The sequence below is a fragment of the Phallusia mammillata genome, chromosome 6 (assembly GCF_965637545.1).
Source record: "Phallusia mammillata chromosome 6, kaPhaMamm4.hap1.1, whole genome shotgun sequence".
Classification (NCBI taxonomy): Eukaryota; Metazoa; Chordata; class Ascidiacea; order Phlebobranchia; family Ascidiidae; genus Phallusia; species Phallusia mammillata.
This window is the reverse complement of record NC_137257.1, coordinates 14,573,923-14,601,881: the sequence shown is the minus strand read 5'-3', so window position 1 is coordinate 14,601,881 and position 27,959 is coordinate 14,573,923. Positions and strand designations below refer to the sequence as shown.

Here is a 27,959-nt window from a genome sequence, read left to right as displayed (position 1 = left end):
TCAAAGCCTATACATATTTACTACTGTAAAAATAATTCTCATAAAAAGGGTAACTGCAATCAAAATAAAATCTTTCGTTTGATGAAGAAAATCGTATTGAAGCACTTTTGCGCCCTATAAGCCATTTTGTATTTACACTACGAAAAAAACTCTTTAATCACGCAATAACTGTAAATTATTTAAAAAACAACCACTTTAATAGTTTCCATATCCAGGACAATGACCAGAATTTTCATGCATGTATTGCACAATTTCTTTTCTTTCCTTTTGCGATAGACTTTCGAGCTTTACAAACCGCTTTACTATTTTCTTTTGGTCGAATTCATCGTCTATATTTCGATGAAATGAATTGTTTTTGCTTCGTGGTTCTCTTTTCGATCGTTTTATTTTCCTCATTTCAGTTTTCTTTTTCTGATAGTAGTTCAAATCTCTTGCCATTTTGTCTCTTCCATATTCATCAACACGTTTCCAAAACGTTTTGTTAAAGTGATCATAAAGAGCAAGATCCTGTACACATTTAAACAAATGTGTTTGTTTTTAAACTTCAGATAGGTTTGAAAATATAGTTTTGGTGCCAAAAAGTACCAAAATATGACATTGTCTTGCAGTGATTTTTTCCATTCGAGACTTAAATTAAGGTAAAACAGTTTTCGAAAACCTAGCACACTCTATTTACGAACTATCTTAGCACACTCTTACCAGTTTCTGTTTAACTTATTAGAGCTCTTTTTTGAATAAAGTTACACCTGCATTATAACCGACACCATTAAACTTACTTACAATTTTATTGATCTTTTTAAACGCCGTTTTGTGTTGGTCAGTTAGAAACGAATCTTGTTTGTGGTAAGTTCGTTCGTTCCTAATTTCAAGGTCCAGCAAAACTTCCCAGTCCATGCAAAGAAGTTCCTGCAAACAAGTTAGTTACTCAACGTTTCGGTCGTTCATTACTATGGGCCCTTTTTCTGGAAAATTTTGCTTCTAAAAGTGATACAAACGATTTTTTACCTATAGATAGAAATATCAACTTTCTGAAGCGAGTAGATAGAACATTATGCGACTAAATCTACATTTTATCACTGTCATTTTTTACCAAAATACCTACACACTGATGGACGATAATGAAATATGGGTATGTTAAGGTCTGTAGGCTAAAACTAAATGCCTGCTAAGTTCGCTTAGCCCACTTATAGCCATGTAGTCTGCTTGGGCGCTTAGTTCGCTTAGCCTGCGTTTTTTTAATACAAACCTTCGACAAATTCTGAAATTGGTACTGGAGCCAAAGGGCTTAGCAGGCTAAGAATTGACTAAGAGAAATGCTAAGATTGTTTATGACGGTAAAAATCTTGCTGAACTTGATGTTGGGCAAAATAGTATCGGACAAAAAGTGTTTTCAATCGGGCCTTTGACTCCAAAGAGGACGCAAGCTAGCTTTAGCGACCTGAAGTTACATGGTAAGATACTGCAACAGGTTTCGGGTCCAGGGTTGTAAGCAGGCATGGGGCAATTCATATTCGTCATTCGTATTCGAATGCATTCGAATACAGGGTTTACCACCTTCGTGCTGTATTCGAATGATTTTGGCTTTCGTTCGATAGTGTACGAATACAATTTGAATAGTTGATGCTAACTTTTAAATCAACATTTTATAAATACCCAAGCTTGAGTAAATTTATTCGAATACAATTCGAATTGTTGCGGGTCTTTGCCAAGCTTTTTTTGCCAAATAGATTCGAATACAATTCTATTTGGCAAAGAATGTGACCGGATTTGACAAGTTTTTGTTTATGTTACGAAACATTGTGACGTTTGTGAATACGAATACTTGACTCGCATTATTCGAATACAATTCGAATTGCTGAACTTTGAAAAGTGCGTAAGTATTCGTGAATACGAATACATGCTTGGGTTTATTCGAATAGTATTCGAATTACATGTCGTTGTATTTAGGTCAACAATTCATGAATACAAATACTTGACTCGTTTTATTCGAATACCATTCGAATTGCTGTCACTCAAAAATTACTAAAGTATTCATACATTCGATTGCTGTCATGCAGGTATCCGTAAAGTATTCGAATACAGGACACGTGTATTCGACCAAAGTATAAGTTGGAATAACAGCCCAAGGGCGAAGAGTTTTGAGAGCCTTGCTTAGGCCCGAAAGTAAAAATCGGGCCTGAATCCAACCCGTTTATTAAATAGAAACGACGTCCAAACCCGGCCGGAATAACCCTGCCCGACTTACAACTCTGTTCGATCTTGTAGTTTTGGGTTTGGGCCTGCTTACAATTCTGGGCATGGCACCTGGTCGCTTATAGAGGATCATTTCAATCGAAAAACTTGATAGTCAACAAAACAACTGCTGGTTGTTTGATAAAAGTATTCTCTTGCGAGTAATGACGTTATCCATACGGAAAAAATTAAAAAATGCTGGACCCCCTAGTCCTCGTAATGCACGCAAGTTGAGAGTTTTTTCTTCGTAATGCACACAAGTTGCGAATATGCTCCAATTTTTTCAAATTATTTTTTTAACACGAATGAAATTTTAACACGTTTATTTGATTACCTGATTGATTCGACCTACCTATTTCCATTAATTTTTTGACATTAAGTGTCGGTTTAAGGATTTACTTTTTTTGAAAAGTTTATTTAACTTTTATTTGATCTACTTTAGTTTATCTAATCATTATTTTTACTTTACAAAGGTTTAGCAAACAAGTCGGGCCGGGCATCTAGGGAGGTTCGTTACAGCCAGGTTGTATCGTAATTTCACGTATTTTGAAATGACTTTCAGGCCAGATTTAACATTGATTTTGCAGTTCTAGGTGGGTTTTGGGCATTGCTTTTGGATATGTTAATAAAACTCTGAGGCTTAAGCAAAACAAATTGTAACTTTGACATCTTTTCAGTTTACCCGTAAAAGAATTATCGACTCTTCAAAATATTCAAGTAACATCACAAGATGCATGTTGTCGTCAACTTCTTGAATTCTCTTTTGGATTTCAAAATCGTCATCTAACATCGGATCAATTCCCAGATCATGAGATTGTTGATTTCGAAATCTTAAAGCACATTTCAGTGTTAGTAATAGACTGTGTAAAAACATAAATTACATAGGCCTAAAGATTTGGTTTCGAACTTATAATTAATTTTCGGATTCCGTTAATACGGATCTTTGCCTATTTCGGACAAGCTTTTAGGTACAAAACAAAACCCTTCGGTTTAACCGGATTATTTTATCCGGATCTTCGCCTAACCTGGATGTTCTTTTTCCAAGTTAGGCGAAGATCCGCATAAAAACATCCCGATAAAAATGTTCGTTTTTACATCTTCTAATCCGGATCTTTTACGTTTCAATAGCAAATTTGCACATTAAACCATGATACAGTAATATGGTGGTTTACAACAACTGCTTAATTACTGTTGGCTTCTTGTTGCATTGCATTGTTTTCCAGCGTTTATAACACTGTGAAGCGTGGTACCTCGGTTTACTGACCGTCGATCATTAATGCCGCCAATTGTGTAACAGTCAATTGTGCAGTTTGTATCCAATTTTTTTAGGTATACAATACCATCATCATTGGATAGCTACTGATCCATTGAAGATAATTTAAACCGATTGATACATTTCTACTTAACGTTTCTACTTATCCGGACAATTTTAGGGTAAATCGTGTCCGGATTATTCCAGGTTTTCTGTATTGCTACATTATTATTTACCTAAAATAGTAAGCAATTGATGAGTTAAGCAATGGAGCGGCTTTGAGAAGAAAATCATGCACATTCAACTTTTTGCCTTTTGTGATATAGACGGTTGGATAACCTGCGCAGGTTAAGGAATTACCGTATACTGAACCATAAAAGTTGTAAGATGACTGGAAATTTCTCCATGGTTTACGAATGAGCGTAAAATACCTGAAGATGACAAACAAGGCTAAACTATTAATAAATCACAACATTTATAAATTTAGCATTTATAAATGCTCGTATTTGGGTCCTATATATTTATTTTAATCTCTCTTGAATAGTTTTTGCTTGCAAACATAGTTTGCTACGCCTCTGTTTAGTAACTGCCAAAACCTTGGTTTGGGCATAAAAAACGGTTGCTAGAAAGAAGGTACATTGGTATTTTTTAGAAAAACGATAGGTATAATAATCTCAAGCTATCCTTTTTAATGCAAAAACATACAAATATTTATTTACTACAGCTAACATTTCTGCATTTCCTTTGGCATAACAATAACATTTCTGCATTTCCTTTGGCATCAAAACGGGATAGTTCGATAAGTATTGTGGTTGTTTTGGGGATCTTAAGTCTGCATTGAAACCTGCCAGGATAACCGCCGGTCAGATGGAAAATGTTCGGCTGTGTTTTGAGCTGAAATCATGTGGTAAATAAACTTAACATGCAAACGTGAACCACTATTTGAGCACAAACACGAACGCACGAACAAACGAAAAACTTCCGAAGTTATTTTGCTCTATAAAGTGATCCAGGAGTGTTCTTGTTGTAAGTCCACCCGTTTTGTGAATTTTTGCAAACACAAAATGTGAAACAGGTTGGGTGCATTGCGTAAATTCTACCCGACGTAAGAAACCATTTGATCCGTTTTTGTTTAAAAAATAACAACATATCCTATGCTTTTCGAAAAATACTTTCAATAAAAGCAATTTTATAAATATAAATACAGGTCGTCCCCGCATAAAAAATTGCCAAACTGATTCAAACCGGTGCGTGTTCGGTGATAGGCATCACGTGTATGTACAAAACGTAATAAACAAATACAAGAACTACAAATAGTGAAAATCCAGCCTCTCTTATTCTTGTTTCCATTGTTTTCGATTTTCTGATTTCTCATATGCAACTTACACTTTTAAGTGAAGTTTGAAACTTAATAAAAAGCGCCACAGAAAATAAACCAAAATCCTGACCTACCGAGTTAATATGCCATGTTTGGCAGCCTACCAACTCACAGCCTTACAAAACACCTATCAGCCACAGGTCACCACATACAAACACAGGAAAAGGACTGAGAACGACTGTCATGTCATGAATAGTACTGCTTTAAAATTCAGGACTTAGTTTAATCAGGGTAATTTTGATTGATTCAATAATGCTTAACCATCGCACAGCTCCATGCGGCAACTCAAATTGCAAAATATGAAATATGAGCAAATACGCTAACCAGACTTTTACGTCGGGCCTGGCTTTACGGTACATATTGGGTGTGAAAATTTTCAAAATCGATTTTTTTTCACGTGGTTCGAACCCAGGACACTTCTAGGGACGAATCCCGATCAGGTTTTTTATGTCTTTATGTGGGTCAGGCGCGCTAGACCAGTGTTTCCCAACCTATGGGTCGCGACCCAAAGTTGGGTCGCCTGTAAATTCTGTTGGGTCGCCAGTTTTTGTGACAGTTAGAGCATCATACGTTTCGTAGCGTTATTTTTTTATTTCCCATGGCTATGAGTTGTTTCCCAATAACAATTTTATGACTATTTGTCGTGATGGTGAATTATTCTGTTTGTGACGTCATAATGTTTGTGTGAGATCACTGTTAAGCGTTGTCTGGCTCATAATGCTTTGAACCAGCTGTAAAGTTGGCGGAAAAACGAATAATTTTTGTTTGATGTTTTTTATTTTTCAAACTAGCGTAGTAATTTTCGAAAAACTTTCCTGATTTACAAACAAAAGTACAACCCAAATTGTAAGAATGCATATCCATGGGTCGCGAGGAGCCACAAATCAAAATTTTGGTAAGTATTTGGGTCGCGACAAAAAAAGGTTGGGAACCACTGCGCTAGACCATTCGGCCAAGTTCCTGCCCTATTTTGTTTGTTTGTTGTACTGTGTTAGGGATAAAAAGCGTTTCATTTTTTAATTGTGTCAGGATATTAATATATACACTGTATATTATATAGCCTTGCACAATCCAATGTGACTTGGTGTTCTTTTTCGCAATAAGGTCATATTGTTGATTAAAGAACTGTAGAAATCAATCAAGAGGTACGTTCAGCAATGACGACAGTCTATCTACAACCAGGTCTCTATTTCTCATCCCAAATCGGTCACTATAAAATCATAATGTGATGGTCAACACCTCCATATCGCTTGGTGTATCTTTAACATTATTTAACGTTTAGTTTTACATCGCTTGGTGCAACTTAACATTATACTTGGTGTAATGATTTACTATGAAATCAATAGATTGAACTGATCCAAGTGTATTTTAGATGCACCCAAAACTTGACCGACAAATTTGCCCTGGTCATACAATCGTCGTTGGTAGGCAGACTTGGACAACCAGATAATTCTAGTTGTCTAATTGGGCAAATTAGAGCAAAATTGTGGTAATTCTAGTTCCAATCTGATTTATAGTTATGGAGTAAGCTCTAATTCTAATCTAATTCACAGTTCTCCCAAAAACGCTAGTTTGTCCAACGGCACATTTAGGCATGTGATCTGAGCATGCGTTTTGTAACCAAAGGGCACAAAACCATGCAATTAACAAGACCAAACTGAAACACGGTTTTAAGTTACTTGGCACTCAGCTCCGTTCGAACACGTTTCAGATACACCGAATCGCATTGTTTTAAACGTGCATATCCACAAGTTCAAATTTGAAACAAACTAAAGTTGGTTGGCTTAAATCTAATTCTAGTTTGAATTCTAGTTTAATTTCTAGATATTGAGAAAATTCTAATTCTAATCTAATTTGTAAAAAAGGAGATGCTCTAATTTAAATTTTAATCTAATTTGAAAAACCGAAAAAAAATCTAGTTGTCCAAGTCTATTGGTAGGCAGTTGTTTAAAAGTTCAGTGTTGAGAAAAATCTACTTATGCCAAAGACAATCAGTGTCAGTGTAACCTTTTTATTTCAAAACAGAAAAGTATCAAAAAAGTAATAATAACTTACACCTAGTTAGAAGGCATCGTTTGTATGAAATGGAACGCACGCCGATTAACGTGGCGGTGTCAGGGGGTTTTACGGACTCCACGAGCGCTAAGATGGCACTGGCAATACAATATTACATTAAACATCCGCTCACTGATTTTCACTAATGATGGCATGAGCATTTTTTTTGAATAATAAAGCATGTCGCTTTTTAAGTCTATTCGAGCCGATATATTTGTCATCAATATGAAGAACAGATCCGCGTATATAGTGTTTCAAGCATCCAGCCTTACATAAAAATAAACCAGAAATATGGAATTGTTCTAGTGTATAATTTGTTGAAGAGCCGTCTATGACCTCTTAGATTTGTGAGGACAAACGGTTGCACAAACTAAGGGCGCCAATAAACATCTAGCCAATGTTTTTGCCACGCATGAATCTGTCTTGTACGCACCGGTATTACGTCACCGCTTTTCAATTCTCTACACCTTGGATGGCTTGCTACTAACGCATTGATTGTCACCTCTTTTGCAGTTTTGCAGTCAGGAAATGGTCTACCTAAGACTGCTCCATTGTTTTTATCAGCACTATCAGATTCGCGGACAGATTCATGATTCGTATATTTCACGTTGTAGCTTTTTAATATTCTTGTATTTTAGTTATACGGAAACTGAAGATACCTTCTAAATAGGCGAAATTATTTTATCTGTTTCGAAAATAACAGATTTATACTCACGTTGATCGTCTGCCGCTCTGCTTGAGTAATTGGACATTTGATAAATGAAGACAGATCCGTCGGTTACCATTTACCACCCAATTATCCCTGTCGTCTGTAGAGGACATTTGCACTTTCACCTAACTTGTTTTCAGATTATTGTAACTAATGCACGAATTTATCGTATTTTTGTCGGAAAACATATTGCAATCATTGACCGTAGTGTTCACTACAAGACACGCAAATCAACAGAATGAACAATGTGCTTAATAGCAAGACATTGCACAGCCTACTACTTAATGATTAAAACTTTTTTATGTAGGTATCATTGCTCGCTGCAATAACATTTCACAGAATAAAACTGGTTAAGTTTGCATAAAATCTGCTTTGTTCGGCTGATAATAAGTTAGGAATCAAAATAAATTCCAGCTTTTCATATCCCCTCTCTATGAGCATCAATGCGTTTGGGTAGTACTCCATTCACTTTAATGGTTCAATGAACTTGTTTTAAAGTGAATGGAGTATGGTCAAATGAACTTGAGAAAAATAACACAGAATGAAATGTTTGTAGAAAATATATATTTTTATCTTAAGAGTAAAATGATATAACAGATTTAAGAAATCGTTTAATACTGTGCAAACAGTACATTTTTGTCACAACCTTGCAAACATACGGCATATTTAATAGATTTGGCACAACATATATATGCGTTATTTCACTTAAAGCCTATACATATTTACGACTGTAAAAATAATTCTCATGAAAGGGTTATTGCAATCAAAATAAAATCTTTCGTTTTATTTGCGAACAGCAGATTGCAAGACCATTCGTTTTCGATTTTGTCTGTATTTGTATCAGTTGTGTTTGTTTCGCTCCGATGAACGAAGTCGTAGTAGCACTTTTGGGCTGTATAATATGTTGGACGGAAAAAAATGTTCGCTCATTACTTAGCTGTCGATTTTTTCTTTTTTTAACGTTTAAGTTTACAAGTTCAAGTTTCCAAATCATGGACAAAGAAAATCGAAGCCATTTTGCGCCATAGAAGCACTTTTGTATTTACACTAGGAAGAAACTCTTCAATCATGCAATAACTGTAAATTATTTTTTAAAAGAAGAAACACTTTAATAGTTTCCATATCCAGGACAATGACCAGAATTTTCATGCATGTATTGCACAAGTTCTTTTCTTTCCTTTTTGGACAGAGTTTTGAGCTTTACAAATCTCTTTACTACTTTCTTTGGGTCAAATTCATCGTCCATTTTTCGTAGAAATGATTGTCGTTCTGATCGTTTTATTTTCCTCATTTCATTTTTCTTTCTCTGAAGGAAGTTCAAATTTCTTGCCATTTTTTCTCTTCCATATTTATCAACACGTTTCCAAAACGTTTTGTTAAAGTGATCATACATTGCAAGATCCTGTACACAGTTAAACAAATGTGTTTGTTTTTAACCCTTATATAAATTTGAAAATATAAAGATTTGTTCGCAACAAGTATCACAATCCAATATTGTTTTGCAGTGATTTTTTTCCATTAGAGACTGAGCAGTATTTACAAGTAGCACACTCTTACCAGTTTCTGTGAAAACAACCAAACTTAGCTCAACTTTTAATGTGGTAAGATTATTTTTTTCAAACTGACGTTAAACTTCAGAGATTATTTTAACACAACTTGTTAGAGTTAATTTTTCAATAAAGTTACACTTGCACTTTAACCGACACCATTAAATTTACTTACAATCTTATTGATCTTTTCAAAAGCCTTTTTGTGTTGGTCAGTTAAAAACGAATCTTGTTTTTGGTAAGTTCGTTCGTTACTAATTTCAAAGTCCAGCAAAACTTCCCAGTCTATACAAAGAAGTTCCTGCAAACAATTAAGTTAGGTACTTAAACGTTTAAAGTTACTCTTCTCTACTTTTATAGGTTCCAAATTACCAGCACTTTTGACAAACAACAGCTAGTTCCTGGTAATGCACACAAGTTGAGAGTTTTTTCTTCGTAATGCACACAAGTTGAGAATATGCTCCAATTTTTTCAAATTATTTTTTTAGCACGAATGAAATTTTAGCACGTTTATTTGATTACCTGATTTAATCGACCTACCTATTTCCATTAATTTTTTGACTTTAAGTGTCGGTTTAAGGATTTACTTTTTTTGAAAAGTTTATTTAACTTTTATTCTACTTTAGTTCATTTAATCTACTTTATTTTTACTTTACAAAGGTTTAGCAAACATGTAAGTCGGGCCGGGCATCTAGGGAGGTTCGTTACAGCCAGGTTGTATCGTAATTTCATGTATTTTGAAATGACTTTCAGGACAGATTTAACATTGATTTTGCAGTTCTAGGTGGGTTTTGGGCATTACTTTTGAAAATGGTAATAAAACTCTGAGGCTTAAGCACAGCAAATTGTAACTTAGACTTCTTTTCAGTTTACCCGTAAAAGAATTATCGACTCTTCAAAATATTCAAGTAACATCACAAGATGCATGTTGTCGTCAACTTCTTGAATTCTCTTTTGGATTTCAAAATCGTCATCTAACATCGGATCAATTCCCAGATCATGAGATTGTTGATTTCGAAATCTTAAAGCAGAATTCAGTATTAGTAATAGACTGTGTAAAAACAGAAGCTACATAGGCTTAAAGATTTGGTTTCGGACTTATAATAAATTTTCGGATTCCGTTAATACGGATCTTCGACTATTTCGGACAAACTTTTAGGTACAAATGATTTGTAATGTTTTTCTTAACAAAACCCTTCGGTTTAACCGGATTATTTTATCTGGATCTTCGCCTAACCTGGATGTTCTTTTTCCAAGTTAGGCGAAGATCCGGATAAAAAAATCCCGATAAAAATGTTCTTTTTTACATCTTCTAATCCGGATCTTTTACGTTTCAATAGCAAATTTGCACATTAAACCATGTTACAGTAATATGGCGGTTTACAACAACTGCTTACTGTTGGCTTCTTGTTGCATTGCATTGTTTTTTAGCGTTTATAACATTGTGAAGCGTGGTACCTCGGTTTCCTGACCGTCGATCATTAATACCGCCAATTGTGTAACAGCCATTGAAATAACAGCCAATTGTGCAGTTTGTATATCCAATTGTTTTTTAGGTATACAATACCATCGTCATTGGATAGCTACTGATCCATTGAAGATAATTTAAACCGATTGATATCTTTCTAATTAACGTAAGGCCATATAAACGACATCGGATCAACCGGATCTTTGCCTATCCCAGCAGTTCTCAAACTGGGGTCCGCGGTCCTTTGGGGGTCCGTGAGGCAATTTTAGAGGGACCGTGAAGCGGTTGAAGTAATTCTATAATCTTACTTAGCGTCAGTTTGTGCCACTGAATATAAGTGCAAATCAAATTAGAATTGAGAATCAACTGTCTCGAAAACTAAACAATAGCCTTTGTTATGTGACAATTAACAAAAATGTAATTGTTCGCGCACAATCGTAATGTTTTTGTCTTGTCTGTGATGTCACAAGCAGTCTTTGGATCATTATTATGCGCAATTTTGCATTAACTAGCTAAAATACTGCAATCAACTTTCGTTTTTTCGGAAATACACATTCAGGCTTAAGGACCGCGAGCACTCGAAGTAATGGCAAAGAGACCGTTTTGAAAAAAATAATGAAAAAGTTTGAGAAACACTGGCCTATCCGGACAATTTTAGGGTAAATCGGGTCCGGATTATTCCAGGTTTTCTGTATTGCTCCATGCATATTTACCTAAAATAGTAAGCAATTGATGAGTTGAGCAGTGGAGCGGCTTTGAGAAGAAAATCATGCACATTCAACCTTTTGCCCTTTGTAATATAGACGGTTGGATAACCTACGCAGGTCAAGGAATTACCGTATACTGAACCATAAAAGTTGTAAGAAGACTGGAAATTTCTCCATGGTTTACGAATGAGCGTAAAATACCTGAAAATGACAAACAAAGCTAAACCATTAATCACAACATTTATCTAAAGAACGTTTTGTAAATGCTCGTATTTGGTTCCTATACAGTTATTTTAATCTCTCTTGAATAATTTTTGCTTGCAAACATAGTTTGCTACGCTTCTGTTTGGTAATTGCCAAAACCTTGGTTTGGGCATACAAAACTTGACGATTGCTTAAAGGAATGGTACATTAAGCATTTTTTGAAAAACGATATGTATAATAATCTCAAGCTGTCCTTTTTAATGCAAAAACATACAAATATTGATTCACTACAGCACCTTGTATCGTGTGGATAACATTTCTGCATTTCTTGAGCATCAAAACGGGAGTGATCGAGTAGTATGGTTGCTCTTTTGGGTTTCATAAACTTGCATAGAAACCGGCCAGGATAACCACCGATTAGATGAAAAATATTCGGCAGTGTTCTGAACTGAAACCGTGTTGTAAAGTGAATAAACTTATCATGCAAGATTCATTAATGAACACAAATTGTTTGTGACAATTATTTTTTTATAGCCCGGCTCCACCTACAACTTTCACGTGAAACAATATTTGCAAACATTTTGTCAGAGTCTACACTTGCCATAAAAGAATGCAACCCAGAAGCGCTGTGAAACAAACAAACGTTGTGCAACACAAACCAACAGACAAGCAAAACTTACGCCTCCGAAGTCATTTTGATTTATGAAGTGATTCAGTATTTTTTTTGTCGTAGTTCCACCTGTTTTGTGAATTTTTATGTACACAAAATGTGAAACTGGCTGAATGCATTTCTTCAATTCTGTCCGACGTAGCAAATCAGTTGATCCGTTTCCCTATCAAAAATGAACATACACATGTGTTGCGGAATTATTTTAGTAACACGAAATTTAGAAAAAGTTGTTTTGGTGCGAGATCTTTCACGCAAAAAAACCTTTCCAACTATCCCGGTTGTATTCTAATAGACAACGGTTCTAGGCCCTGCACTAACGGCTTATCGTTAAAGAAAAGCACTGTTCAATCACGTTACGAAACCAGAAAATACCACGTCACACGCCGCTAGAAAAATGACCAATCACAACGCGCCACACACATGAAATCACTGAGGCGGTGATGCGCTTGTTTTCACCAGTTTTAAAATACAATTAAATGTTAAGTGGAAAAGGGTGAAATGGAAACTATGCCTCAATATGTGTGTCAAGGCAAACGATACAAGAAAACAAAACAAACTAACATTATAAAAGATCAGAACAAATATATAGCAATAGATAAATATGAGAAAGATAATTGTGGAAAACAAATGAATGTAGATATTACTAGATATTAAAATAAACGTGCAAACAAAGGTGAAACCTTGACAGTGAATAACTAAAAAAACACATTTGGTCGGGGATGCACAACCTTTTCGCTACGATGGACGCATCGCAGATTCTTATTTCAACGGCCGTCAATTACCTGCTTGTTTTTGTTTTAAAATTTCTGATGTAAAGAAATTGGTTTATATCATTTATATATACCAATGGCGCAAAAAGGCCAAATTAATTTCTTACTTGATAAGCTGTTTGTGACGTCATAATCTGTATTGTAACGCTTGTTCTACCTGTTTTTGTGATTTTTTGCACACAATATTATTTTGAAAAGCCACTTGTTACATATGATTACGTAGTTATGCACGTGCGTAGGCGAACAGCTCGGGTGATGCTGGTCAAAATCGTCATAAAACACAAGTTGTTCAACCCATTGTTACGCGATAAAGCCTATAGGCTATAGTGCTCTTTTGTGTCAAATAATGCCGCGGGGATGGGAAAAACACATAAACCTGATTTTTACAAACTAAATAGATCAACCTAATTGAATAAAAACTTTGGGTTTTAACATTTCAGCGTAATATTGCAAGCTAAATTGCTATTTTTCATGTCAATTTGCCCGCTTATTTTTTATGCAAACTATAAATATTTGCATTACAACGCTCAAATGTAGAATAAAGTTTAACCAAGTTATCGTTGGTTTGGCCCTCGGACATAAGTCAGGTTTCTTATGTGGCCCGTTTTAAAAATTAATTGCCCACCCCTGCTTTATGGCTACAAGGCTGGTCATAATACACTTTCCAGTCCCACAGAGTCTGTTAAGAGCATCACTTTGAAAATCAAATATTTAGCAAAAGAGTTTTATTTACGTCACGGCCGCCAGTACATATATTTTAATAAACATGTTCACGGCTGCACGAATTCGTCTCTGCGGCGGCATGTGGCCGCACGACCGCAGGTTGTGAACCCCTGCATTTGGTGAATCACGTTAAAAATTGCCAAACTTTGTTCATACTGAAGGCAGCGACTCTAATTTTTTTGGCAATAAAATAGTTTTGTTTCTGTGTATGTTAAATATTAGTACTTACCAAAACTCTTAAATTGTTTTTGCTTGATGACGCTGATGCGTGGTCGGTGATAAGTGTCTCGTGGATGTACAAACGGTAATTAACAAATACAAAAACTACAAACAGCGAAAACCCAGCATTTCTGATGTTTGTTTGCATTTTGCACAGTATTCGAATTTCTGACTTCTTACATGCAACTGACGCTTTCAAGCAAGGTTCTCAAATTAATAAAAAGCTACATCGAAAACAAAACAATAAAAAATTTTGGCAGTTGTAGCCTACTAACAGTCGTTATATGAACTAGTGATTCAGTTACAGTCTTCCAATAACGCCTATCGGCAACATATCACCACACGCAAACACAATAATTTGGCTTGATTATGAATAACTCCCATACAATGAAAAGACACGACACATTGTTTTGTTGAGGGTAATTTTGATTGATTAATTGCTGCTTGTACCATCGCAAATAAGCAAAAACGTTAAGCAGAGATTTTCGTCAGGCCTGGCTTACATATAAAACTCTGAGGCTTATGCACAGCAAATTGTAACTTAGATCTTTTCAGTTTACCCGTAAAAGAATTAACGACTTTTCAAAATATTTAAGTAACATCACAAGACTTTTTTACCCGAGTCAATCAAGAATCATGTTAAGCAATGACGGCAGTCTATTCACAACCAAATCATTGATCCGCTGCCCAACCGAACGGTAACAAAAACCATTATGTGATAAAAGTGTGAAAACATAGGTAGCCTAATGTTTAAGCAAATGCAACGAAAAAAATTAAAAACGGCTGTACTGGCTAAAGCAGGGGTCGGCAACCTTTTTTGCACTGCGGACCGGTTTTGGAAGTGAAATTTTATCGCGGACCGGTCTTCAAAAAACTATACAAATATTAGCAATAAAAACACTTAAATTAGTTTATCATCCCCGGGATACAGGCAAAATGTTTTATAGCATTTAACCGGAAACATTATACGGACCGGTAACGAACTTCTGGCGGACCGGTACCCGGCCGCGGACCGGCGGTTTCCGACCACTGGACTAAAGCACATTATCTGAGGGTTTCATGCTTTCTAAGCTATTCTAAAGAATTTTGTAACTTTTTATTGGATTCGCCCATTTTTACCCCTTAAACCCCAAAATAATAAATTTTAGGCCAGAAATACAAGCCCTAATGTGCTGAAATGTTAAACAATTGTTTGCAGTAGGTTACTCGTTTATTATTTAAAATTTTGCCTTAATCGGAAAAAAACAAAAATATACTTTTACAGCCCGTAATATGTGTACACTGTCAGTCTGGTAGAAGTCTCAACTCTCAAGGGAGTAATTCACTTGTTTACGATTAAGGCGGGTGAATGCAGCGGGAGTGCTCAGCTTGACGTCAGGACGGACGTTTTACGACACAGTCGTGTCGGTGATTAGACATCAGCTGTCTTTGCGCAGTTATGCTATGTCGTTTTATTAAGTTATCACGCACATTTTCACTTTTGGAAAATTGTGTTTAAAAACTGACCTTGAACGACAATATCAAGGTCAAAGCATGAGATTAAATTGAAAGTATTTTTCCTGTTCTTATTTACAGTTTTTTGTAATTAAATGACAATAATGATGCAAAAAGAACAGGACAAAACTTTTAAAGTTGGGTTAAGGCTAAAGTTGGTTAAGTTTTTTCTTAAGAAGCTAAAAATAACCAGGACGTTTGCTTACCACAAATCCGCACAAACGCGCGTGTGGGGACCCATTCGTTTTTGCTTGCAAAAACAATCATATGTGTAGATCAAATGATGTGTATAGTAAATATCGTATAGAACAGTGGTTCTTAACCTTTTTTCTGTTGTTACCCACAAAATGTTTTGATGGATATCAATTACCCCTTATTAGAAACGTTTGCCATCGAAGTTACTTCTTTTTTATTTTGAAAATGTGGCAGGAAGCCGATAAATCTATTAAGATTGAATTTTTATTGAATTATTTTGAATACATTTTACCCTCATTACAAAATGTTTGCTGGTTGCAATAATGATAACCAAGAATCTAATGATAACTATAACAGAAAATCTATGTTACCCCTTTTAAAATGCCAAATTACCCCTTTGGGGGTAATTACCCACAGGTTAAGAACCACTGGTATAGAATATACAAAACGGAAGTATATCAGAAAGCCATCTTTCTAGTTTTATTTTTGGTGTTGTACCACAGAGCAGTGCTCTATGGTTGTACAATAATTTTTTTTTTCTGTTTCGGTGCAACACCATCTTTGCCCCGAGTTACAATAACGCGTTGTCGCTTGACTACGTATTTGCGTTTGCTAATCCATAGAACTCGATATCAAAGGTCAGAACTCAATGTATTGTAGAATCAGAATTTAACTCAGCCTACGCGCTTTGTAGGCTACGCCGAGACTAGAATTGTAAGTTAACGTTATACTTGCTTTACATATTTGTTTAATAAACCTTGTTTTACGTTCTGGTTGTTATTAGTCAGGTGTTGTTGAGATTTCTTTATTTTGGAGTCAGATCGCGCATCTTCCTTCTTCATCTAAATTCGAAACGTTGCATAACACTGCAGATGCCCGCAAATAACCCTATGTTTTGCAACACCTTGTTCTCCGCAACCAGCAGTAAATCGGAAAACGACACCCAGCTCAAAACAATGGTGTAAAGAACGATGCAGTCCTTCACGTTTCCAAATTTATTACAAATGTATTTTCAAGTTGGGAACGCATTCATACGTAGACAATACAGTTAGGTATATTATCATTTACCCAATTGAAAAAATGCAAGAAATACAACCAGCTCGATACCTAAAGTTAATGTGAAACGTTTATCACATTTCTTTAAGTTTTACTTGAAAGAAAGTATTTCTGTGCAAAAAAAATTTGGTTGAATTCTATTAAAAAACACAAAAAAATGATCGCCAGGATTTGTTTAGACTTGGTATGAAGCAAAACACTGCCTTGAATGTATGAAGCCAAAAAAAGGAATGCACAGAGTCTAAAATCTTCTTGGTGGACCACCGCGTCCCCTTCCCCTTCCACGCCCCCGGCCTCTACCTCTTCCCCTACCTGTGAAATAAAGTATTTCGTTTCCAACAATTATGGATCAATACAACAAACGTTAGCCCACCACAATCCCATCATTACAATAGTGCAAGAACATGTTGTAATAGCTTGTAAATTTTCAACCTAGATCAAAAATTAACTTCTGTTACACATAAAAAATTGAGAGTTTAAGCAACTCTTTCTAGATTAAACAGTACTAGCAAACCTGTGTGCAAAGTAAACAGATTTAGGATTGACAAAAATAATTTGTTTTTTACCCATAATTGTTTGAGTATGAAGATAGGAAATAGTAGAGCTTTTTTCCATAAACTGGCACTTACCACGACCACGATCCCTAAAACCTCCTTTAGGTACTTTAGGGCCTTCATCCACAAGAAGTGTATCTAAAGGCAGACTGTCTGGCAGGATATAATACCGTATGTTATTGCCACGAATGCTGAGAGTATCCAAGTTGACTGGTTCACGATTCTTCACAGTCATTTTAACTGATTTCAAGTGAGTGTTCATACAAATGTCCACACCTGTAATTTAAGGCATGAATTTTTATTTGATGTATAATATATGTTGATAAAGTTATGAAATCTATATTATAACAGCTTTAAATGTGTATGACTTTGTCTTGAATACAATACAAGGATTATTTTTGATACTTGTCTAACATGGCAATGTAGTCTCCTTAAAGGTGTATGGCAGGCATGTCAAACACATTGCCCTTTGCATAAGGAAAAAAAGTTTTAAAAAATCAAAAACTCTTGAAAAGTTTAATGAATGCAGAAACACAAAAGTGCAGCAAAATACAACAAACAAATTTCTTAAGAGAAAAATACATAGTTCATATATATGTACCATTTTTAACAGCCCATATGGACTACGTACAAAATTTTATGTGTTATGAATGACAGATAAGAAGAACATTTTTCAAATTTTGATCCACTTTACAAGCTACAAAAAATATTTTCCAAACCGGTCTAAGAGCAAACAGATTGGGAAGTTTATTTCTTACGCAAGCAAAAAAGTATTGTCAGACATGTGTGAAATATTGACTTTGTTGAGTTTTTTTTAGCTTGGTGTTTGTATTTGAGTTTAATGATAGCAATTGGCCTAAGAATTGATGAGTAAATAAGTATGAACATAGTAACAACATACAGGGATGTCTAAAAAAATGCAACTTAACCATGCAAAAAATTTTGCCTGCAGAAATAGCCCCAAATATTTAAAAGCTTTTGAAGCTTCTAGCTCAGGGGTCACCAACCCGCGGCTCCTGAGCCGCATGCGGCTCTTTGATCCCTCTGATGCGGCTCAGGTCTTAAAATTACCGAACGTTTATAACATTTTATTGCAAACTCTTTGACGATTAAGCCGAACACAAAAGTCTAAAATGAAAATTACGGTGCAATAACATGACTGTGTCCGCTTCTGGTAACTGGTGGCGCGCAGGTCAACACACAAAGTGAGATACTGTTTTGGTTTGCACTGTATGTGCGCGCGCAACAATACCTGTTTGTTGTTTTCTCACAAAACGCGTTAAACAAGAAAATTAGCGTCTTAAGCAAACAGAACATTTTAGTACCACGTGGATAGATTCGTTTGCTTTCACTGCTGACGGAGACTGGTTTACCAGTGTACCTAATATGAGAAACTAGCTAACAGTAAAAAGTCAAACATCGTGAGATAAGAAAGGGCTTTTGCATTGGCATTTTATTTCATATTTCAAAACGTTTTTGTGGCTCCCAGTGTTTTTTTACTGTGTAAAACTGGTCCAAATGGCTCTTTGTGTGGTAAAGGTTGGTGACCCCTGTTCTAGCTTATGTGTACCTGTAATAGTCCCATGCACTTGAGTGCCATTCTTTAATTCTATGGTAACGGTTTCATGGCTTAACTTCATCAAAAACCTGAAAAATCAAAAAGGTTGTTAACTTTGGTCTGGTGGTTTTAGCTTTTGAATTCACTAGACAAAGAACACAACTTCTATTTTTATGTCTAAATGTTCAAATAAAGTCACACAAGAGAAGACTAATACCAAGTTTTAAAAGTTCATTTATTTTAAAACAAATTTGTTCCAATCACGCAAACCATGTTACGTACCTGGCTAGCTTCATGTTAGCAGAAATACAGTTCAGCAAGACTGCAGAAAAAATTGGGAACCTTGTGGTTGTTAGCAACTGCGAAAGCTAAACGTTAACTTCTTTTCGCACATGGGACGTATTCGTTCCAACAACATACAATTACGTAACCTTTGAGGTTTGAAATGTGTGTTTTCCTTTTTGTAAAAATTTTCGTTTCAATAAAACTTAACAATTGTTTGGTTTTGCATTTTCTTAAATAACATAAAAGAAACTTGAAAGTATTACAAGTTGTTATTTTTTTCCGAGTCAGAAAGGGATGGTTTTTAAGCAAATTATAGCGTACCAGTTGTACATACGTCAAAGTGATTAATAATTAAGGGCGGTATTTTTGGCGGTAGAGCTACTAAAAAAGACTCTAATGAAACAAATTTAATGGATTTGTACAGTCATATAAAGGAGTTTTTCAATGTGCTACATGGCCTGGAAATGTAATACAGTTTTAGTATGTAAAACTTGTGAAGTCAGAGTGATCTATACACTTTGAATGTTTCTTCCAACTGTTCCTGAGGGTTTAACTGTTCACAATAAACAAATTCATACATTTGGTATGTGTCTAAACTCGACGCAAACAGCTGCTGCTAACAAATTAATTTAGATTTTTTCGGAAGAATAGACCAACAGCCTAAAAATACTTTAAAATTAACAATTAACCGACCTTATGTTTGTATATCACTTTAATAACCACCATATCGTTTTTGCGCAAAGCTGAAAACCTTGAATGCGATTCAGTTCGGCAGCCATGCAATTTTACGCTTTAGCGAATCGAAATCGTGACGTCACACAATGCGCATCAACGATACGTTTCGATTCGCTCATGTAAAAAGGCTTACTGAGCTTCAGCTTTGGCGGTAGAGCTACTAACACGATACGTTTCTCCTGATCCAAAAGTGCTTAATTTTCGACAGGTGGCGCAAAGAGGACTTTTTTCATTTAAAACGGTATATCTCAAAAAATGCTAACGGTTAGGGCTATTAGGGTTGGGGTAAGGTATTAGCACTTAAAATTCAATAAAACTAACCCAAAAAATTAGTTATTAATGTAAAAATTTTATGTAAATATTTCCCAACCCAGCCCATTTACAGCCGCTAAATAAATAATTCAGCTCTTTACGCCACCTATCGAAAATTAAGCACTTTTGGATCAGGAGAAACGTATCGTGTTAGTAGCTCTACCAGCTTTGGCCCGGTCTGAGAACTTCTGGTAGGTGGCGCAACGGAGCATAGGCGTTTATGGTGCTGTAACAGCACTTTGGGTTTATGGTAAGAATAATTGCTGAGTCAGCACCATAAACGCCTATGCTCTGTTGTGCCACCTACCAGAAGTTCTCAGACCGGGCCAATGCTGAAGCTCAGTGTTAGTAGTTCTACCATTTTTGGCGACCATTGAACAAAGTCTACATTCTACAATATGAAACAAAAGTTGTCAACCCATTGTTACGCAACCGCATCTATTGGCCTCATGGTAGCAATTTTGTGCCCAAATTAATACAGCGGGTACAGGGAAAAATGTTCAACTTAGGATTTGATTACGTCATATAAATTGTCAAAAACATAATGCCGCCAGAATAAGCAAATACGAGTTAAAACAGGTTGCCTACCAAATAACAATGGCTATTGAAATCAGTTAAGGATTGTGCATCAAACGTATGGGTACATTATATCTTATTTGGGTCGTAAGTTTTCTTTCTTTGCAGTTGATCGGTTCCATCAATGTTTGAATCGAGTTTACAAAGCTAATTCACTTCTTTTAAAATACCCACAACAAATTATGTCACAGACAATACATAAATTCGAGGATTGTGCGCACAATAATTGCCTCAGTTTGTGACTTGTGATAAAATAATATAGCTTTGTTCAGCACTGCAGAGATGAGCTCAAAAGAGCTAATATGCCTTGCAGCAAGGAAAAAAAGAATGAAACGCATGATGCTTTCAAAGTGCTACAGGCACCTGCTCAAAGAGAGGCCCAGTCAATGGTTATCGCTCGTCAGTGTTTTTGATGCGTGATGGCGTACTTGCGTTTATTTCTTTTTCCTTTGTTTATCGTGCATTGCATTACTCGCATTCAGTGTTATTTACCGCGATGAGGGCGACCAGCATAGGATGTCACCATAGTATACTAACATAGTAGTCCAGCTATTGTTACCGCCAGCATACTTCCAAAATGTAATCTATTTCGCAAATGGGGCTTTCTTAGCCAATCAGAGGTCTCCTCTTAACCGCCGCATTGTCAGTCCAGAGACTACTAAGCAGAGACTGCACACTGCGATTTTTATTAAGATCCGTTCCGCTTGAACGCGACGCGTAAGATTGCGGCGTTTACAATGGACAAGGATAGGAAAAAGTTGTGTTGTCGTCTGTTTTTTCGTGTTTACGTGAAGCGTAGGCTTTTGAAATAAATTTTATTGATTGGCACATCAACTTGACTACTTCTGAAAACATATTGAAGAAAGAAACTTTCCGAAGGCGGAAAAAAAAACGACACAGGTTTCGATTGAATGTACGAAATTTGCTACCAAATTTTCGGATGTGCATGTATGACAAAAATGAACCATTGCCAACATCTATAGATTATATTTGCGAAAAGAGATGTAATACGAATTGCTGGCAGTTACAAATGTTCTCAAAAGAATGTAACTAAATTTTAAAATCTGTCATGTATAAATAAAGACCATGCTATGCCCAACACATTTAAACTGCAATAAATTTTATCACATTGCCTTTTGTTCTGGTACTTGTGTTTTTTTTAATATCAATTCAAGCAGCTCAAACTAACCAACCTCATAGGTGTTGATTCCAGATATTGTCTATATCTGAACTTTGAAGTAGCAAGGTGCATACAAATCTAGTCTGTTACAAAACATAACAGAAACGGCTGGTTTAATAGTAACAATAAACTTGTGTTTTGGTTTCACATTTGATGAGTTTAAGCATGGTTGCTGTGGTGACGCAACTCCATCTTCTTAAGTTAGAGCCTATCAACAACTTATTACCATTCTAAAGTCACTGTATTCTAAAAAAAAATCACCACAACATTAGTTTCAAAAGAAAAGTTTTACCACAGCCCTTTTAAGTTCAGTTCAACAATATTAAGACAAATAAATCGTTTGGGGAAGTGTATTTCAGTCAATACATTCTTAGTATAGGAAAGAGCTGTCGACAAAAACCTGCAACACAACTTTAAACTAACCTATAACCAATTTTGACTGAACACATGTGGTCATATCAGAAATCTCGCTTTCTACCACTACCTTGGGCCTGTATTTCCATGGGCTGGAGGGGTGTTTTACCTTTATATCTTTTTATATCTTTTTTTTGGAAAAAACAGACGACAACACCACTTTTTTCTATATTTTTCCATTGCAAACGCTGAAATCTGAGTGGTCGCGTTCAAGCGGAACCGATCTTAATACCGTATTTGCTCGATTGTAAGCCGCGGCTTATATTATTTTTTAGCTGCCGTTTGTGCGGCTTATATCAAGGGCGGCTTATATTTTAATTTTATACCGAAATCATTTCTACACTCCAACATTTTAAATTATTTGGGGTTCAAAACATGTATGCGTGTACAGATTATACGTCGATATACGTTGCGTTGGGTACAGTTATCAACGTAACTAACAGATATGGGCAAATAGTCATACCATATAACTACAGAAAGATGTATTAAGAAACAATCGTATCTAAAATTCCAGCGTGCGGCTTAAGGCCCGTTTACACTATGCGTAGCGCGCTCGCTCAAACCTGCGTAAGTTAGTTTGTTTCATTTTTTCTGTCTGGTTTCGCGCTTGACTGATTTCGGGCGCTCAAGTCTCGTAGAAATGAGCGAGCGATCGCCTACCGAGCGTTTTTCTGCGTATCAAGCAGCTTGAACCTGCGTAAACGGTTTGTGTTATCGCTGTGTGCGGGTTTGTGATTTGAAAAAGTTGGTTCATTTGACAAAAATAAATGATGGTACGCTATTTGCCTCAAATTAAATTATTTATTACATTGTTATGATTGTATGTTGTGTTTTTGTGTTTAAATATTGTATCTAAGTGCATTTAAAATGTACACTCTGACCAGCACAGGGGACTACATGCTCTAAAAACATGAAAGTAAGATAAACATGGCATAAATCTATACAACAACATCCTAAACAATCCTGTATGATTACCGAGATGCAAAATCAAAGTATCATTTAATTTAGATTCATACATATCTTTTTCAAATCTAAAATAGGCAACAATAAATTTTTGTGGTGATTTACGGCCTTCGACAGTCACTGTGAGCTAAAAATGACGTCGAGTATGTTACCTACACTTAGGTACGCACCGAAAATCGCAGTGTAAACGGAAGGGGTCGCAAGGTTAGGTTAGGTTAGGCGCCGCTAAGCACAGTGTAAACGGGCCTTTACAATCGAGGGCGTCTTACATTATTTTATTAACACCTCGACATGCGGCTTACAATCGAGGGCGGCTTATAAACGAGGGCGGCTTACAATCGAGCAAATACGGTACTTGCAGAGAACATTTTTATTTTTAAAACACAAATGAAGTTTAATAAGTATCAGATTAAAATTTCTAAAAATCAGAATAATTAATTCAAACTTATACACAAAATTTTAGTTCGATCCGTTGCGTATTGGCAAAGATATCGCCCCATTTATGTCGTCGCTAAATGGGCAGTGTGCAGTCTTTGCTTAGTAGTCTCTGGTCAGTCCAAACCAATCAGAGAACGCTTTGCCTTTGACCAATCACAGGACACGATGCGTGACAACCATGCGATCATAGTATACTAACATGGTAGTCCAGCTCCTCTTTTCCTCCCGTTTCTTTTATTATCCTGCGAATGTTGGTTACGCATGACTAACACTGCACGTCGCCTGAAGTTTTATATGATGTGTGTGGTAAACAGCTGCTTTTGAAAGCCACTGGCGACAAATCCGTGTCTGTTTTGAAGTTTTTTAGTTAATAGGTTTGTTGTTTAATGTATGTAGAGCCATTAAAACGTTTTTAGCTTTTAATTGTAGGAATTCTTTAGGGTATATTTTAAAAAACTTAGACAGTCATTTTTTTAAGGAAATGCTTTATAATTGTGGTACAGAGCCGATTTGGCGAGGCAAGCCTGTTACTTCCTACAAACTGGAGGCTATTAGATGGCTACACTAACCAATATGGCCTATGTCTTGTGATCAGCTGCACTGTTGAGACCTTATAGGTCGAAGTGTTCACTGTCTACAGCTTCTGTTTCAGAAATCCTAATTACAAGACTTACTAAATCACTTGGCTTTATACAGCACTCAGTATATGTTTTTTCGTAGTAGCCTACTGTTTTTTAGGTTAGTTTGCTAATAATAATGTTATATGCTGTTACATTATTAACAAGCTAACCTCAAAAGTCTGCAGCTTAACCTTAAAAGTCTGTTGAAGTAGTTTCCATATTTTGTAATTTGTTTAAAAAGCACACTGTGCAGAAAGTGAAGACACTTTTATTGGCAGATTTGATTTATTTTTTAGATCCCCTCTTAATTAATCCTTTGGATTGCTTGGTAGACCTTTTTAGAAATAAGCTTTTTGGCAAAAGTGAACGACAATGAAGAAATAAATCCACAACACATGAAATCCATTAAAGAAATCAGCTGACCCTGTGGTTGCATGGTGGAGAACGTGCTCACAATTTTGCTTACTTTTGTAAACTAATTTTTAGCCTTGAACAAAACATAACCTTCTAAATACTCTTATTCCATGTTATTTATCATTGCAATTTGACTTGTTTTTCTGCACCAGTTTTCTTGGAGTTTATGATTGGTAGTTATGATGTTTAGAATTGTTTTAGCGCCTTTAATTTTTCTTCAAATAAACTTTTTGCTTTGCAGCACTCTTTTGCATATTCTTTCATGAGAAAGGTCTGATCTTGAACTTTTCACCCGATTCGTCAACAAGTGCTCGATTAGAAGCGCTTGTGTTATGAAAAAATCCCCGTTTCTTATCGGGCGGTGTTATAATTTTAGAACATGTGTTATAACACAGCCCGATTTTATCGGCAATGGTAGTGAAGCATTTAATTTATTTTTTATTGAAAAATATTATATTTTCTGTGGAAATAATCGCCGGTGAAATGGGTTTTACATGAAATTGGCAGTTAAATGTGAACTGTTATGACAAAAGCAAACGCATTTTAAGCAGCGAAATAGCAGCAGTCCCAGATTCTCCTCGATTGTAAACTGTAAAATACAAAATGGGCAAAGGTTGTTGTATCTAATAGGCATCCATGTTCTGATAACAAATGGAGTAATAAAAAGTGACAGTTCAGGTGGGGGAAGCATTTCTAGTGCTTCATGAAGCAAACTAAGGCCCAGCACACTATCAAATGAAGGACTTGGGACATTGGATTTGAAAAGCAATGATACATGGTAAGTGGTTGTCAATTGTCATGATATGCTTGTCATTCTCAACTGTTTCTATTATTTTAGCAGATGGTAATTTGTTATTTTTTAGGCATGTTAAAAAATATGGTAGCTCATCTCTAGTGTGATCCTGGTTTTGTAAAACATTGGCTTTCATTTCTACTGGCCTAACTCAAGCATTTTTGTGTAAACTCCTACTTGTCAAATTAAATGTTGCCTACACTTTTTCTTTTATTTTTTGTTGCAGTTCAACATCTGGAAAACTGAATAGAAGCAGAAAAAAGCAGCACAATCATTCCAAAGGTAATTCAAGATTGCCTTGGACAACATGGAAGAAAGTAATTGATTGTGGAAGAATGGTGTGGGTGAAATGAGCTCACTGAAGTGTCAGCTAAATCATTGATGCATACAAAATGCTTCTTGCCTCGCTTGCATGGGAACATTTTATTTTAAGATATTCACCACACACTTCAGTTTTACATGAATCGAAATATGTGTGTTTTTTGCCGCTGTACTACCCGAAGGCAGGTTTATTTAACAATTCTTGTGCCCAATTTAAAGCAAACTTGTTATGTTAGATGTGTTCAATGATTTGTTGGTGTTATTTTAATCTCGTACCCAAATTAAGGCAAACTTGTTGTGTTGGTTAGATGTGTTTAAACATTTGTTGGTATTAACGCTGTCTTACCTACATGACATAATCATGGCGTCGTTAAAAAAGCATCTTTTGGGTAAATATTTATACATTTTCACTTTGATGTAGACTCTTTCAGTAAAAGTGATTCATCAGACAGGAATGAAAAACCTTTATTTTCAACCAGTAATCTCTATGATACAACCTCATCTTTCACATGGTAGCTGGTTTAATTTTATTTCAGTAACTCGCAACACATTGCATTTTCAGCTGAACAATGTTGTTTCACCTTTTTTGTTTCTCAGTCTGTTCACTTGATGACCCCTTTTTAGTGTACTCATTGTAAATGCAGGTTTTTGCTTGATAAATCAATCTTCTAATTATTTATCCTCTTCACATTTATTTCTTCTTTCATATAACTGTGGCACCCAATATGAGTATGTTATTGTGTGGAAATTGGGTTTATGAGGTGCTTTATTTTTTCATTAATAAAATGTTGCCCTTAACTGTGCATTTGTTATTTCATCATTTTAAGTACTAGTATTAACTGGTTTAAAATCACAAAGGGCTTGATGTAAACAAAAACGGTTTTCACAGGTCAACTCTAAACTACATCTAGTAAACGCATAAAAAATATCTTTAGAATCTAACCACCACATGATAAATGAGAGGCGTACATCATAAGCGAACGAAGGGCATGACCGCTTTAAAATGATTTTTCGCGCTGACGACCTTTGTAGCATATACACGCTCCAGATCACAAACGGATTAAGATAAATGAAAACGGTTTTCACAGGTCAACTCTAAAATACATCTAGTAAACGCATAAAAAATATCTTTAGAATCTAACCACCACATGATAAATGAGAGGCGTACATCATAAGCGAACGAAGGGCATGACCGCTTTAAAATGATTTTTCGCGCTGACGACCCTTGTAGCATATACAGGCTCCAGATCACAAACGGTTTAAGGTAAACAAAAACGGTTTTCACTGGTCAACTCTAAAATACATTGAGTAAACACATACCAAATATCTTTATCTTCTAAGAAGAACATCAAAAACAAGAGGCGTACATCATAAGTAAACGAAGGACACGACCGCTAGTGCTGTCGATTTCATGTGGGCCTATAGCATGTAAATTTCTTGTAGCGTGTAGAATACAATCTCAACGTATAGTGATGATGAGCGCCTCTTGATTTTAGGGTAATGATAGGAATTGATTGATATTTTGCATGCGACGTAGGTCTAGTTTAAAGTTAACCTGTGAAAACCGTTTTCAATACTTTATGTCGTTTGTGTTCTGGAGCCTGTACATGCTACTGGGTCGACAGCGCATAAAATTATTTTGAAGCGGTCATCCCCTTCGTTCGCTTGTACGCCTCTCATTTATGATGTAGTGGTTAGATTCTAAAGATATTTGGTATGTGTTTACTAGATGTATTTTAGAGTTGACCTGTGAAAAACATTTTCATTTATCTTAAACCGTTTGTGATCTGGAGCCTGTATATGCTACAAGGGTCGTCAGCGCAAAAAATCATTTTAAAGCGGTCATGTCCTTCGTTTACTTATGATATACGCTTCTCATTTATGATGTGGTGGTTAGATTCTTAAGATATTTTTTATGCGTTTACTAGATGTATTTTAGAGTTGACCTGTGAAAACCGTTTTCATTTATCTTAATCCGTTTGTGATCTGGAGCCTGTATATTCTACAAGGGTCGTCAGCGCAAAAAAATAATTTTAAAGCGGCCATGGCCTTCGTTTGCTTATGATGTACGCCTCTCATTTATGATGTGGTGGTTAGATTCTTAAGATATTTGGTAT

General features: G+C 35.8%; 3 protein-coding genes and 1 long non-coding RNA gene across 4 annotated transcripts; 1 reads left to right on the top strand and 3 right to left on the bottom strand.

Moving 5' to 3' along the window:
* Nucleotides 1–2: 2 nt before the first annotated feature.
* Nucleotides 3–7,739, bottom strand: LOC145234384 (galactosylceramide sulfotransferase-like). Its single transcript, XM_080099121.1, has 5 exons — nt 7,633–7,739; nt 3,721–3,915; nt 2,915–3,062; nt 781–906; nt 3–507 (listed from the first exon to the last, which is right to left on the bottom strand). The coding sequence occupies exons 1-5, from the start codon at nt 7,737–7,739 to the stop codon at nt 196–198; spliced, it is 888 nt and encodes a 295-aa protein (XP_079955247.1). The 3' UTR covers nt 3–195.
* A 995-nt stretch (nt 7,740–8,734) lies between these two features.
* Nucleotides 8,735–14,181, bottom strand: LOC145234383 (galactosylceramide sulfotransferase-like). The gene is made up of 7 exons (XM_080099120.1): nt 13,945–14,181; nt 12,233–12,385; nt 11,849–12,000; nt 11,355–11,549; nt 10,047–10,194; nt 9,349–9,474; nt 8,735–9,028 (listed from the first exon to the last, which is right to left on the bottom strand). Exons 1-7 carry the CDS (start codon nt 14,080–14,082, stop codon nt 8,735–8,737), a joined length of 1,206 nt encoding a protein of 401 aa, XP_079955246.1. The 5' UTR covers nt 14,083–14,181.
* A 2,422-nt stretch (nt 14,182–16,603) lies between these two features.
* LOC145233967 (small nuclear ribonucleoprotein Sm D1-like) lies at nt 16,604–19,238 on the bottom strand. The gene is made up of 4 exons (XM_080098733.1): nt 19,074–19,238; nt 18,804–18,880; nt 17,309–17,509; nt 16,604–16,991 (listed from the first exon to the last, which is right to left on the bottom strand). The coding sequence occupies exons 1-4, from the start codon at nt 19,085–19,087 to the stop codon at nt 16,921–16,923; spliced, it is 363 nt and encodes a 120-aa protein (XP_079954859.1). The 5' UTR covers nt 19,088–19,238; the 3' UTR covers nt 16,604–16,920.
* Nucleotides 19,239–23,886: 4,648 nt separating this feature from the next.
* Nucleotides 23,887–26,645, top strand: LOC145232941 (uncharacterized). The gene is made up of 2 exons (XR_013860972.1): nt 23,887–25,506; nt 25,748–26,645. It is a non-coding gene; the product is annotated as an uncharacterized LOC145232941 (long non-coding RNA).
* The last annotated feature ends 1,314 nt before the right edge of the window (nt 26,646–27,959 follow it).